General features: G+C 35.8%; 1 protein-coding gene across 1 annotated transcript in view; it reads right to left on the bottom strand.

The window, feature by feature from the left end:
• Positions 1-14,760, bottom strand: part of CCDC171 (coiled-coil domain containing 171) — a 336,015-nt gene that overhangs the window by 30,951 nt on the left and 290,304 nt on the right. Inside the window, 1 exon segment of the mRNA XM_024760469.1 lies at positions 13,299-13,451. Within this exon segment, the coding sequence (XP_024616237.1) occupies positions 13,299-13,451 (153 nt within the window).

Below are 14,760 nucleotides of genomic sequence, written 5' to 3'. Positions count from 1 at the left end.
CAAGATCAACAGATGAGCTGGTCTAAACTGGCTCTCTGTGTGTTCTGACTGTAAATTGTGCTGGTGATGATTAGAGAACTCTAACACAGGATGTCAACTCTTAAAACTGTCCAGAGAAAATAATTTTTTTTAAGCTCAGGAAAAAAAATTTTTTTAACTTTTTTTGTGGCTTGGTGCATAGTGTTGTGTCTATAACTTTCATATGATTCAAATGAATTCACCCAAATTAAGCAACTCTATTATTAAAAAAGAAAAGGCCATGGCTTGGCTCATAGCAAGGACCTTCGTCTGGGGTTGTTTATGTGACAGTGCTGTAGAGGGTGGTTCTCCACCAGCACACCAGTCATGTGTTTCAACCACCTGCCAACTGGAGATATCCCTAAAATGATGGAAATCGAGGATGTGATAGCCACATCTTACCAAGTAGCCATGTGGATGTCTTTAAAACAGCTAAATTGCCAGCTGAGTTTGCTTTCTGCAGTGTTGTTGCATTCTGTAACATTTAAACTTTCAACCCCAGAGGCCACTGTAAAACTATCAATATGAAGGCACTAGTGGCTGGAGTCTGATTACGTTTAGTTCTGCATTTTAATTACATATGGATTCTATTAACTAAACCTTTTGCCTTACAGGCAACATTTTAATCAAATTACTATAATTTTCAAATATGTTACAATAGTTTAACAAGTTAAAAGTTCACATTCCAAACATATTAAATATCAAAAAAACTTTGCATAAAAAAAGGAAATACTCCTTACAGATACTCTATTATATTTTCATATTACTTTGGGGACTTTTTGGCTACCTGGTTACAAGTTATATTGTGAGATTTATTTAACTGGTATACATTTGTAAATGGGTTAGTGGCGTTGAATATAACCAAATTCAAAATACAACTATGTTATTATAAGTTTAGAAACATGCTCTCACTTTATTGTTGTAAATTAAAGCAAGAACAAAATAAAGCACGGTTAGAATCTTAGTACTAAAAAGTATGTATAACTTCAGTGAAAGAATTTTTGAGCTGAGAGGGAATTGAGATTTCATCTAGTTGAAACCCTTCATTTTACAGCCAGGAAAAACCAAGACCAAGGAGCTTGTGTGGGTTATTTCCCAAAGCTTTTTGAGTTGATAACAGAGGTTGTTCTAGAATCCAAGTTTCCTCTGACTCTCTGTCATGCTACTTTCCAGTGCAATACACTGCCATTCTGTGTAAGCAACAATCTAGCTGCCTGTTCCATGCCTCCCAAGAACTAAAAGAAACATTTTGTCAGGTGGCAAAACACACTGGACATAAAATTAACCACTTTAACCATTTTAAAGTGTACAGTTCAGTGGCATCAAGTACATTCACAGTGTTGTGCAACCATCATCCCCATCTTAGCTCTAGAACTTTTCCATCACCCCCAAAGTAAATTCCATACCCATTAAACAGCCATTCTCCATTTCCTATTCCCCCTGCCCCAGTCAACCACTGATCTGCTTTCTGTCTCTATGGAGACAGAACATGTCCATTCTGGACATTTTATTTCAATGGAATCATACAATATGTGGCCTTTTGTGTCTGGCTTCTTTTATTTAGCAAACTGTTTTCAAAGTACATCCACGCTATAACATGTATCAGTACTTCATTCATTTTTATGGTTGAATAATATTCCATTGTCTGGCTATAACACATTTGTTTACCCATTTAACAACTGATGGGCATTTGGGTTGTTTCCATCTTTTGGCTATTTTGAATAGTGCTGCTCTGAACATTTGCTATTTTCCTTTATTTACAAAATATTTGTTTCATAGCATTCCTAGTACTTGTAAAGTGGTATCTCATTGTGGTTTTGATTTGCATTTCCCTACTGACTAATGATGTTGAGCATCTTTGCATGTGTTTGTTGGTCATTTGTATATCTTCTTTGGAGAAGTGTCTATTCAAGTCCTTTTCCCATTTCTAAAATTAGGTTGTTGTCATTTTGTTGTTCAGTTGTAAGAGTTCTTTACATATTAGACCCTAATCAGATATATGAATTATAAATATTTTCTCCCATTCTGGGGTGTGTTTTTTTAATGCACAAAAGTTTTTAAGTTTGATGAGCTCTATTTTTTATTTTCTTATTTATGCTTTTAGTGTCGAATCTAAGAATCCATTGTCAAGTCCAAGCTCATGAAGATTCATATCTAAGTTTTTTATCAAGAATATTAGCTCTTATATTTAGGTCTTCGATCCATTTTGAGTTAATTTTTATATATGGTGTGAAGTAAGAGTTCAAGGAAATATATTTTTGAAATGAGCTTTTTAACGATTTATGTAAATTAGACTTCTATTTCTGAAATAAATCTCACATACTCTTACTTTTTGCTAGGCCCAGGCACAGTTAATTTTAATTTGGTATATCACTGTTATCATCAAACACTTACTGAGTACCCACCGGGTGAGTAAAAGGCATTATACTGGTCATTTTATGGTCTATGTGAGTAAAGATATACAGTCAGGGGCCCCATAGATCTGACAAAGTTTAAAATTATTTAAGTGGTATGCTGAAAAGAATGTTTTTCTTTGTCAGAAATAATTTTCAGTCTTGGGTTTTTTTGGTTTTTTTAGGAAGAGTAGTAAAGAGGAGAAGAAATATGCAATTTGGATTACCTGAAAGTATTTACTTTAAATTTTACGTTGGTATAATAATATATAAACTATTCGTTCTCATTAAGTGTTTGCTAGAGACATACATGAAATATAGTTTGATGGGAATTAAGAAAATTTTGTGTGGGAAAATCTGAGGTGGAACTATGGTTTGTGCAAAGTATAAGTGCCATAACAAGTGTGTACTGAAAAGCAGCACTGAAGGAGTGCTCTTCCAGTTAATTTCAATTTAAATAAGCCAGCATTTTATTGAGGTGAGACCATTATAATGAATTGTAAAAAATATCACCTCACAGACTCACAATATGGTAATCCATACACAACTAATTGATTATATAAGTCAGACTACTATATAGCTCTCAGACAGGTAAATTCAGTGATGAATGAGCATAACAAAGGGAACCCTTAATTCTGCCAACTGAGAGATGAACTAAAAAACCAGATGGAGTCAGGATATGCCTCAATGCCAATGATAAAGAATTTTTGCTTTCATGAAGAAAGTGTAGAGCCAAAGTATGTTTTGGGTCAAGCTATGGTCTGACCTTATCTGTGTGTTGGAAAGATAACTGGCACTAACGTGGCAGACAAGATGGAAGGGGAAAATCTACACATAGGGAAATGCATTGGAAGACCACTGCAATAACCCAGGGAAAACTTAATGTGAACACAAGGGTAGAAAGGAGAGACTGGGTCTGAGAGATCCTGTGGTGGTGGAAACATTAAGACTTAGCAACTGATTAAATACTGGTGGTGGAGGGAAAGTATGTAGAACAAATGTTAAGGGTGCTACGCTGGGCTGCGAGGTGAATAGCTAGCTATGTCAGACACAGGGAACATAATGAAAGGAGAGTTTGGGAAAATGGGGAGTGGTGGAGTTAGGTAACATGTTCAGTTTGGGACCTCAGTGAGTCTGAGGTTTTTGCAGAAAATCAGAATGGAGATTTCTGAAAATCTAGCAGGTAACTGAAGCCTTCAAAGAAATCAATTTAGTAAGAAAGACCAAATAGCAGAAGAGATACTCAGCATATTTAGTTGCCACCACTCTGAACAACTGGTAGGACTATTGAGAGCATTAGATTGCCAAACTGCCATCTCTATTCTCTACAGCTTAACTGCTAATTGATTATAATGATCAGAGTTGGACATTTTCGTTCTTGCTACTCTTTGCTCCACCCTTGTAACATTTCATCACTGAAGAACAGAATTATATACATATATTTATTACATATAAACATATTTTATATTTATACTTATATATAAAATATATCTAATATTAAATGTTTATAAAATGTTATATTGGGTTGGCCAAAAAGTTCGTTCAGGTTTTTGTAACAGCAAAACCAAAACCCAAACGAACTTTTTGGCCAACCCAATATATCAATTATATATGTATATACTTAATATACATAAATATAAAATTTATAATATCTTGCCCCTACAGTCACTATACAGATATCATTCATCATAAAAGTAGCTCCTCTTAAACTGCATCATACAAAAACTAAAAGGCTACAGAAGAGGTGTGAGGCCAGTGGAATATACATTATTATTATCTCTAGGCCCCTGTTTACTGTATAAAAAAAGCTTGAGTTTCTGGACTATGGAAAACCTTTAAAAGCTTGGAAATTTGTGTCAAGGATCAAGGAAAATGTTTGCATATTGACTGGGCTGTCCCACCTTTTGATGTTTTTTGTTTCCCTTATTTAACTCTGTCAGTATCCAAAGGCCAGAGCTGGAGCTCACGATTAAAATGTGGAAGAATTTAATGAGCATCTAAGTAAGCAATATTTAGCAAAAGGGTAAAACAAGGGCTGTTATGACATAAAATGTCAGTGAATTTTGAGAATTAAATGGAAAAGAATTAAATGTGCAGTTGGGAAGAGTAAATACATAAAGCAAAGGGGGTAGATGTTTTCCAGTGCCATTAATGGAGACGTATGAGTCAGAGGACTTCTCAGAAGGCTGAGAGTCACAGCCACAGTGCTCCTCCACAAGTCTGCATCATCTCTCACCATTCTCCACCTGATGCACGCTGCTCAAGTCATACAGACGTCTGTCTTTCCATCCCTTCAGCATTCCGTGCTTTCCCTTGTCAACTCCTCCTTAACCTTCCTTATCACAACTAAGATCTCCATTCCTCAACTAGACCACCTGAAGCCAAGGTCAGATCCCCAGTTAGGTGCTCTCATAGCACTCTGTGATTCCACTTTAATGTCATTCTTTTAATTATCTGTATAATGGTTGTAGTCTCTACTACACTTGAAAGCCCTTGATGGCAGAGATTTGTTTTAACCCACACTGCAGTCTCATAGGAAAGCACCAGACAAGAAATCAGAGGCCTTGTTCTAATCTGATCGGGTTCTAATCAAAAACCTGGGAGTAAGACTCGAGAATCTGTACTTGATACCACTGAACTGCACTGTACAGCCTATCTCAACAAATTAAGGCTTGGTTTATGGCTCATTTTTAAAGATTATTTTTCTTGAAAGATTAAAAACCTCAATAATAAACATCAGGAATCAACTGAGATAAAGTTTATGAAAACAATTTACCTAGAGTAAGTTACTTAAATTCTGTCAGTTTCTTTATCCATACAATACTAACAAACAATACTTCCTCTCTCAAGAAAATGTAATAAAAATAAATGTGACAGAATTTTAATTGAGAACTTAAGATAAAGGGCTCCTTTTTTTTATCTTAACAGATAAAAATAACATTAACCAAAGTATCTAAACCCTTCTGCTTGATTAACAATATAACACCACTTGACAACTATCGAATCTGACATAATCTGAAAAATGATGCAACGATCTCTCCCCTGCAATATACTAAATGGAATGCTCCTCTGATTTGTTACTCACTATTTTCTCACAAATAAAGTACTGTAGAATCAAAAACATACTGCTTAAACATACAATGGAAATGAGGCAAATCAATACTGTAGCTTGAAGCACCATAACTCACAGCAAAGTATTTGGGTTTGGCATTCTATCTCTCACAGACTGAAATATCATGTGTTTCTCCACAGTTGTGGGTGTGCCGGTCTCCAAACACCCACAAGTAATTGGTTCTGACTGCTGTACTGTTCTCTACTGGGCTGTACGGGATTCAAAAGCTCTTTACTCAAAGCTCTTTCTGGTTACTATTACTCAAGATAAAAGCTCTAGAACAGCCCTAAGTTAATGGGTCAAAGACCAAAATGCTGAAAGTGTTAAAGTCCTGGCAAGTATACAATTGATGAGAACTCTTAGATGAACTCCAGCATCACTATTACATGTTACTGAACAAAAAATGAAAATGTCACCTAAAGGGGGATAAAGCTTTTAAAGATGACTATTCATATCTGCCATACAATCCATCTCTTTCTATGCATTACCACACCATGGTATATTAAGTTTTTTCTTAACTAATAATGAATATTTGTTTTTATTCTTATCTAGTGAAATGGTAGAAAATTTAGAAATGAGCATATACTGACTTGCCTGAGTCGATTAAGTAAGTGATAACAACAGCAGCTGTATTTAGTATTAAATGTGCTAAAAGCACTGATTTAAGTGTTGTTTTGGATCTTTTGCCTACTCATAAAAAGATTTCCTCATGCTTACATATATTTCTTAAAGCTACAAGCATAGCTTAGCTGTATGATATATACGTAACTATCAGAAAAATTTGTGTGTGTAGGGAAGCGAGCCAGTATTTACTGAGGATCTACCAATATGCCAAACACTGTATCTTTGTTTAATCCTCACAACAAGCCTACAATGTAGGGAATTTCACCCACATGTTACAAACACTGAAGCTGATGCTTAGAGTATTGTGTGGGTAATAAGTAAGAGTGCCAGAAAGCACCCCCAAGTCTGCCTGACTCTAAAGCTATATATGAGGGGAAGGAGGTGATGGTAATTGAAGCAGGTACTAGAGCAGAGAGCTAGATCATCTGAGGACCCAGTAATGGAGTTTTGAGAATGGACCAAAATAACAAATACAGAGACCAAATAAGAACATCAAGAGCAAAACAGTCAGAGACAGAACCAAATTAGGTTATAAAGTAAGAAGCAGGGATTGGATGGTGCAAGAATGGATTGCAAACATGTGAAGGTAGGGTTTGGAGTGACTGCTGCAAGCAGTCTTGGGCTCCAGCAGGTACAGGCTGTTTGGGTGAGTTGGATGTCTTTGATTCAGAGGGGGAATGGAACTAAAGTAACAATACATTTCTATTACACAAAAAAACTCATAATTTAATTCATTAAATATATGTATTACGGATGAGGCCTATTCCTCAAATCAAAATAAAGATTTTTTACTGCTCTTCTCCCTTAACAAGGTGTCAAATTGCTAGACATCCTTCAAAGACTCCTGCAAACATTTCATCTTCTCAGTACCTTCTTCTAACAATGTTAGGCGGAATGAACTCCTCCCTCATCTATGTTCCCACATACTTTATACATGCCTATTTTTAGTATTGATATTTGCTTATGTGACCATTTCCCTTGCTAGAAGAGGAATCCACAAAAGCAGAGATCATGTCTTCACCTTCATCCTCATAAGAGAGCTAAAATGGTAGACAAAAATCCAAAAATGTCAATAATTATATTAAACTTAAATGATCTAATCACCCAGTTAAAAGCCAGAGATTGTCAAATGGATAAATACAACAAAACCAGCTATCTCTTTCTACAAGAAACCCACTGTAAATATAAAACATAGGTTAAAAGAAAAGAATGGGAAAAGATATATCATGCAAACACTAGTCAAAAGAAAGCTGGAGTTAAAAAAAAAGAAGTAGAAGAAAGGAGCAGTATGAAAAAGGTGATAATTGAAATTATAAAAATGGACAGTATAGTGGACAGGGTCAAAACCAGACTGTGGGAGGCCTATTTTAAGAAGATACTGAAACATATTTAAGTCATTCCTGTCTTAGAACTCCCTGAATCCTCTGAACACTCCACTCCTATTTTTCACACTTAATAGCTAAATCTTTGCAGCAGATGTCTAAATTCACTTCTTTTGTTCAACTTCCACTAATTTCGCCACCTCTTGCTGAAAGAGCCTTTGTTAAGTTTACCAAGGGCCTCCATGCACTAACTCCAAAGGCCATTTTTCAGTCCTCATTTCACTTGCTTTTCAGCAGTATATGACACTATCGGCATGTCACCCTTCTTGAAATTCTCTCTTCTCATGGCATCATACTTCCTTGGTTTTCCTCTTCCTTCTTTGCCTGTTCCTTCACAGCTTCCTTTGCAACGTTATCCTCTTGTACTCAGGCATTATATGCTGGAGTTTTTCAAGCTTCATTCTTAGGCCTTTTTCTCTTCTTACTCTATAAACCGTCCCTATGTCGTCTCAGTCTTGCTGATAGCTTCAAGTCCTACCCGTATAATAGTGACTTGAAATTGTTATCTCCAGCTTGGCATCTTCCTTGAATTTCACATCAAGCAGCCTTTGTGACATCTCCAGTTGGATGTCTCAGTGGCACCTCAAACTTAACATACTCAAAATTAAACTCACAATATCCCCTCCTGTTCCATTGTTTCTCTCAGTAAATGAGATCATTAATCCATTTCCAAAAGCAAAAAAACCTAGGAATTGTTTGACACACCCCTCTCTCTTGTTCTTCACATTCAATTATTTCTTCACACTACAGCCAAAGTGATCTTTTAAAAAAAGCAAATCCGAGCATATCAAAGTTTTTCAATGACTCTTCCTTTGCTCTCAAAACAAAGACAACAAAGTCTGACCTCTGCCCTTTCTTATCTCAGAGTACTCTTGCCTTTGCTCTCTTTATTCTAGCCATACTGGTCTTCCTCAATTTCTTCAATTTCTTCCTCCCACCACAGAGCCTTTGTAAATATCTGTGCTCCTCTCCTCCTGATCTGGAACACTACTCTCTTCCACCCCTGGGTACCTTATACCCAGTCTTAAGATATTAGCTTAAGCATCACTGACCCAGAAAAGGCTTTACTGATACCTTAGTCTAAGGCAGGCTCATTTGTTTAAAAAAACTCTTATACACTTAAGTTGTTCTCTTTCGGTGAACTTATCCTGGTAAGTAATTACACATTAACTAGTGTGATTACATGAAAAATATTTACTTTCATTATTAGATTTTAAGTTCATGAGAGTGAAGATTGTCTGTTTAGGTTCACATGACATCCCCAGGACCAAAACTAAGCCTGTCACAGACCAGATGCAGAATAAATATTAAACTAATGGGTGGAGAAAAGAATTAACACACAATAATACAAAGAAGGCAGAGCTCAACTAAGTAGAGGCCAGAGAGCCAACGAAGAAAAGTCGATAACAAGAGAAACAAAGGAGATGAGTATTTAAAGAAGAAATGTCTGAGAAAGATGAAAGGAGATGAGAAGGAACCAATGGATAGGCAGAGCAAGCAGAAAATTATTGGTGACCTTTAAGAAAATAGTTTCAGTAGAATGAGCACATAGAAGAAGAAAGTATAGACTGCTTTTCAAGAATGTGTCAGTGAAAAGAGGGGCAGACAGGCTGCAGAAACGGCAGAGAGCTCAGCCACGGGAATATACTGATGGTGATCATAGAGCAGGAGTTACATGCTCAAGGTTACAATATGAAGCAGAACAAAATGACACAGTTTGAAACTGAAGATGTTATGTTAGTAAATAATCTTTCCCTGTTGTGCAATCCAATTACTTTCTATAAATATAATGGTAGGGCTTCCCTGGTGGCGCAGTGGTTGAGAGTCCGCCTGCCAATGCAGGGGACGCGGGTTCGTGCCCCGGTCCGGGAGGATCCCACATGCTGCGGACTGGCTGGGCCCGTGATCCATGGCCGCTCCGCCTGCGCGTCCGGAGCCTGTGCTCCGCGGTGGGAGAGGCCACGGCAGTGAGAGGCCCGCATACCGTAAAAAAAAAAAAAAAAGATGTAAATATAATGGTAACAAAAATAATAGCTAACTTTTTTTGGATTATTCACTAAGTGCAAGGCAAAGTGCAAAGTACTTTAAGACTTCTCACTACCTTTTTTTTTTTCTTAGATTCCACATATATGTGTTAGCATATGGTATTTGTTTTTCTCTTTCTGACTTACTTCACTCTGTAGGACAGACTCTAGGTCCATCCACCTCACTACAAATATCTCAATTCCGTCTCTTTTCATGGCTGAGTAGTATTCCATTGTATATATGTGCCACATCTTCTTTATCCATTCATCTGTCGATGGACACTTAGATTGCTTCCATGTCCTGGCTATTGTAAATAGAGCTACAATGAACATTGTGGTACATGACTCTTTTTGAATTATGGTTTTCTCAGGGTATATGCCCAGTAGTGGGATTGCTGGGTCGTATGGTAGTCCTGTTTTCAGTTTTTTAAGGAACCTCCATACTGTTCTCCATAGTGGCTGTATCAATTTACATTCCCACCAACAGTGCAAGAGGGGTCCCTTTTCTCCACACCCTCTCCAGCATTTATTGTTTGCAGATTTTCTGATGATGGTGTGAGATGATACCTCAATGTAGTTTTGATTTGCATTTCTCTAATTATTAGTGATGTTGAGCATTCTTTCATAGGTCATGAAGAACCTAGGGTTAAGACGGGAATAAAGACACAGACCTACTAGAGAATGGACTTGAGGATATGGGGAGGGAGAAGGGTAAGCTGTGACAAAGTGAGAGAGTGGCATGGACATATATACACTACCAAACATAAAATAGATAGCTAGTGGGAAGCAGCCGCATAGCACAGGGAGATCAGCTATGTGGTTTGTGACCACCTAGAGGGGTGGGATAGGGAGGATGGGAGGGAGGGAGATGCAAGAGGGAGGACACATGGGAACATATGTATATGTATAACTGATTCACTTTGTTACAAAGCAGAAACTAACACACCATTGTAAAGCAATTATACTCCAATAAAGATGTTAAGAAAAAAAAAAAGACTTCTCACTAGACCTCCCAACATCTCTATTAGAGAGTAGTACCATTATCCTCATTTTACAGATGAAAACCTGAGACCCAAGTCACCTGATTAACAACTGACAGAAGTTGAATTGGAATCCAGATATATCTGACTTGTATGACAGGTCAGATATACTATTAATTGGTTAACCCGGTATCTATTCATTCCTCATTTCCTTGTCCCTTGACTCATTATAGCTCAAGGTGGCCACACAACCGATTTCCAGCTGATGGAATATAAGTGGAAATATGTTTGGAACTTCCTTGGAAGGCTTTTTCTCTTTTAAATATATAAACATTTAAATATACATTTAATATCTGTTGTCTATTAAATTTATATTAAAATTTCTAAATATTTAAAAAATAAATGTATGGTATAAAAACTTAAATATTTTCTAAATGGAAAGCCTTGCAATGCTTTATCATATATATAAAACAGGTATTGCTGGGCCATCCCATTCCTCTGACTTGAATGTGATTCCAAATCCTAGAGCTGGCTTCCATCTTATGACAATCAGGGAGTGGCAGAGAAATTACAGAGAAGCTGAACCACTAAACCAATGACAATAGTCACCTACTTCTAGACTTCTTGCTGTATGAGCAAAAAAAACTGTCTTAAACATGTTAGTCAAGTTTTCTGTTATTTACACTTGACTGTACTTCTAATGGTTGTAATTCCAAAGCCAATGCTCTTATCTACCAAACTATATATATCACCTCTCATCTATGAAATTAAAAGATTAATCTCTCTGAGTTCTTAAGTAGTTCAAGTTAGAAAATACATATTTAAATGTCTTGAAAAATAGAAATTAGTATACAAATTTATTATTGTTTTCAAAACAATGATTCTCAACTAAGGGAAGAGCCTGGAGAGCATATATCCCATAGAAACATGGGATTAGGCAGCAGTGTCCTAGAAGGACACATCAGAATCTCATGGGGAAAATTTTCACATTACACACATTCCCTTTTGAGAATCACTGCTAGAGTGAACCTCCTCTTACTAATAAGATGATGAGCATATCCCGTATATCTGTTCAGAAGGTTGAGAAGTGGAGCTTTATTATGATAGTGGGGGACATTAAGCACACCTCCATTAAGACATCAATAGCTTAATAATTGGTAAACAATTTTTGAACCCATGGGAAACAATCCCACCTTACCAAACTTTCTCAGAACATAAGCAATTATTTTTATATGAATAACAGTAATAACCAATAATGGTATGACCCAACAAAGCTGACATAGTATAATGTAATATTAACCAATGGGATCAGAGAGTTAGCAGGAAAAAATGTAAATGTGTTTCAGAGAAAGACTAGAATGAATTCCAAATACTTACTCAAATCTTTATAAAGGTTTCCTCTTCATCTTGATTTCTCTTATTTGAGGTCAAATTTACTACTCTCTCACTAAGAAATTAACAAAGTAATTTAAAAAATTGAACTCAACTGAATCTCATCTCAGGTCCCAAATAACTAGTTAGTTCATTTATTGGATTAGGTCTCAGTATGTTTCATTCAATAACCATTTGTTGAACACCTACTGTGGGTCGGACTATTCTTGGCACTAGAGTGCCTTTACAGCTGTGAAGAAAATAACCAAAATAGCTTGTCCTTATGGAACTTATACTTTATGAGGCTAAGGAGCAAACAGACAAAAAGCAAATAAATAAAATACAATATATGTAAGCTGGTAAGTGCTATAGTGAAAAAAATAAAGCAAGGAAGGTAGAAGGTAGATAGGCAACGTGGGGTGAGAATGAGACAGAGCTTGTAGGGTGGGGGAGGGTTAGTGGTTGCAGTTTTAAATACCATGGTCATAAAGCTTTCATTAGGACGCTGACACTTGAGCTATGACCTGAAGGAGCTGAAGAATCAAACCACAACTATGCATCTATTTGCTTTAATGCTAACTCTTTTTCTGTTGAATACATCATTTGAAATTGGTCAACAGCTAAATGGCAAAATGATACTGTTTTTCCTTACAAGTCACCCAGATCCATTCTAATCAAACCAAATAGGGAAAAAAGACATTCTAATTATTGGTAACCCTCTGAATCTCACTGTTGAGATATGTTGACATACCTGGCTTTTGAGGAGAAAGTTTAAATGTGTATTTTATTCCTTTATGTCACAAATATATTCATTTTTTGATACTCCCCAAACACGTATTTCAAATGTAGAAAATTTTGTTTAGTCTTAAATGAGCCCAAATTTCATCATGGGCTAAAATTTTAAGACATAAAATGACTGCTGAAACTGAATCTTAATCCTATAGATGAATCACAACGTGCAACTTTAGCTGGACATGTATTATGGATAAGACTAGCTTTCTACAGAGAATAATCACATGTTCTAATTACCATTCTGGTTATACGCATAATTAATAATATTCTGTCTTAATGGGACACACTGAATCTTCAGACAGTTGCAAGCTTTAACTATGCATACTGCCAAATCCAACTGTCAGCTGCACTGCCAAACACAAAGGAATCTTGATGTAGTGTTTTAGCATTGATAACAATATGCATATCTTTATACATGATACAATGGAAAAATTAATTGCTTTTCTTCCTTCAAAATTTTCTCCACACTTAATAATTTTACGTTGCTTGATTGATTACTCACCCTAAATTATATATACTGGTGAGTGATCTTATGAACAACAAAAACATGAATGTAAATGTGACCCAAGATTCAAAGAAGAGAACAATATTGCAGGACTTACTGATTGTAAACTTTCATTTTCACGTAAACAAGCTGTGTGAAGTTCTGATTTCAAGGTTGCAATGTGACTTCGATGAGATGTCATTTCCTTTTCTAATGTAGCAATTCTAGTGCTTGCAAGCTGGTAGACATCCACGAAACTTTTAATCATAGCCTTAAGAAATAAAAATGCCACATACAATTCAAATAAAGCTGTCCCCAAAGGAGAATTTCCATAATTTGAAAGCAAAATCATTAAAATTTTAAAATAAACAACTTTTCATCCTCCTTTAAAATAATAAAGCTAAACCTCACATTTTATATTGAGAACCGTGACTATTTTAAGAAAGTCTGGGAGAAAATAATTGAGACTTTTTTCCAGAATATTTATTTAAATAAGGTGTACTTTGATCTATTGCGCTTAAAATTTAGAATGCAGTTTTTAAAGATGGCACACTTATTACCTTTGTAAAGTTAAATTCAAGTTGCAATTTGACCTAAATTTCAATCTTAAGACACACAACAGATGGATATATAAGCAAGATATTTCAAAATGAGCTCAGTAAAATTTTCAAACCACCTAGAAAACAAATGTTTTGAAACAAAAGGAGCTGAACTAATCCTATGATTTTTTAAGAGTAAATAATATGATTCCTATATTGTAAGAAAAGCGTAATTATTTTCATTCATATAACAGAGGAACACCCTTGCATTACACTGGCTATAATAAAATAAATAACATAAGCAAGTGCTGGTGATTTTTTCTCTTCCCTAAGTAGTGTAATATTTGGGAGAATTGTTGGGCCTCTGTACCACAGTTTAATCATATTTTGTAGACTTTTGCTTCTAAAGCAAGCTGTAGTGAATTTTAAGTCCAAGAATACTATTACACCTTTGAAAGACTAAAAAGTCTTTCAAAAGACTTCAAATACAGTAAAGTAAAATCAAACATTTCAAAGACATATTCAAGTATAATTTTATGTTATTTACAAGAAAACCATGTTCCAACTGCAGCCACAACTTAGAACAATGGTAGACAGTCTGAAAATTTCCAAATTATATTCAATCTGAAGAGTCTGGTTTGAGAGGGCTTTAAGAAACTAGATATTTGGGCAATTCTGAATGCATATGAAATAATGTGGTGAACAAAAAGTAAGAAACAACATACACAATGTCTGAGAAAAAGAGTTATTTGTAGTTAAAAGAAAATTCATAGATTTTTGCCTAACCAATTCCTATTTGCCCTCAAAAACCCAGTTCAGAAACCACCTCTTTAAACAAGGCTCTTTTGAGCCCAAAGGCAGTGTTAACTTCTATTCTGGTTCTCTGTGGGTCCCTCATGCTTGCTTCTACTATTGCATTTATTGCTTTGGCAGAAATGCATTAATTTACATGTTTATAGTCACTACACTTAGGAGCTACCTAGGCCAGATACTGTGTCAAATCTAATCATCTCTGTATCTTCAGGGATGGCTTGAATGAGT

The sequence above is a fragment of the Neophocaena asiaeorientalis genome, unplaced genomic scaffold (genome assembly GCF_003031525.2).
Source record: "Neophocaena asiaeorientalis asiaeorientalis breed wild unplaced genomic scaffold, Neophocaena_asiaeorientalis_V1.1 scaffold174, whole genome shotgun sequence".
Taxonomy (NCBI): Eukaryota; Metazoa; Chordata; class Mammalia; order Artiodactyla; family Phocoenidae; genus Neophocaena; species Neophocaena asiaeorientalis.
Note: the sequence above shows the minus strand (reverse complement) of the source record. Positions and strands in the feature narration are given on the sequence as shown.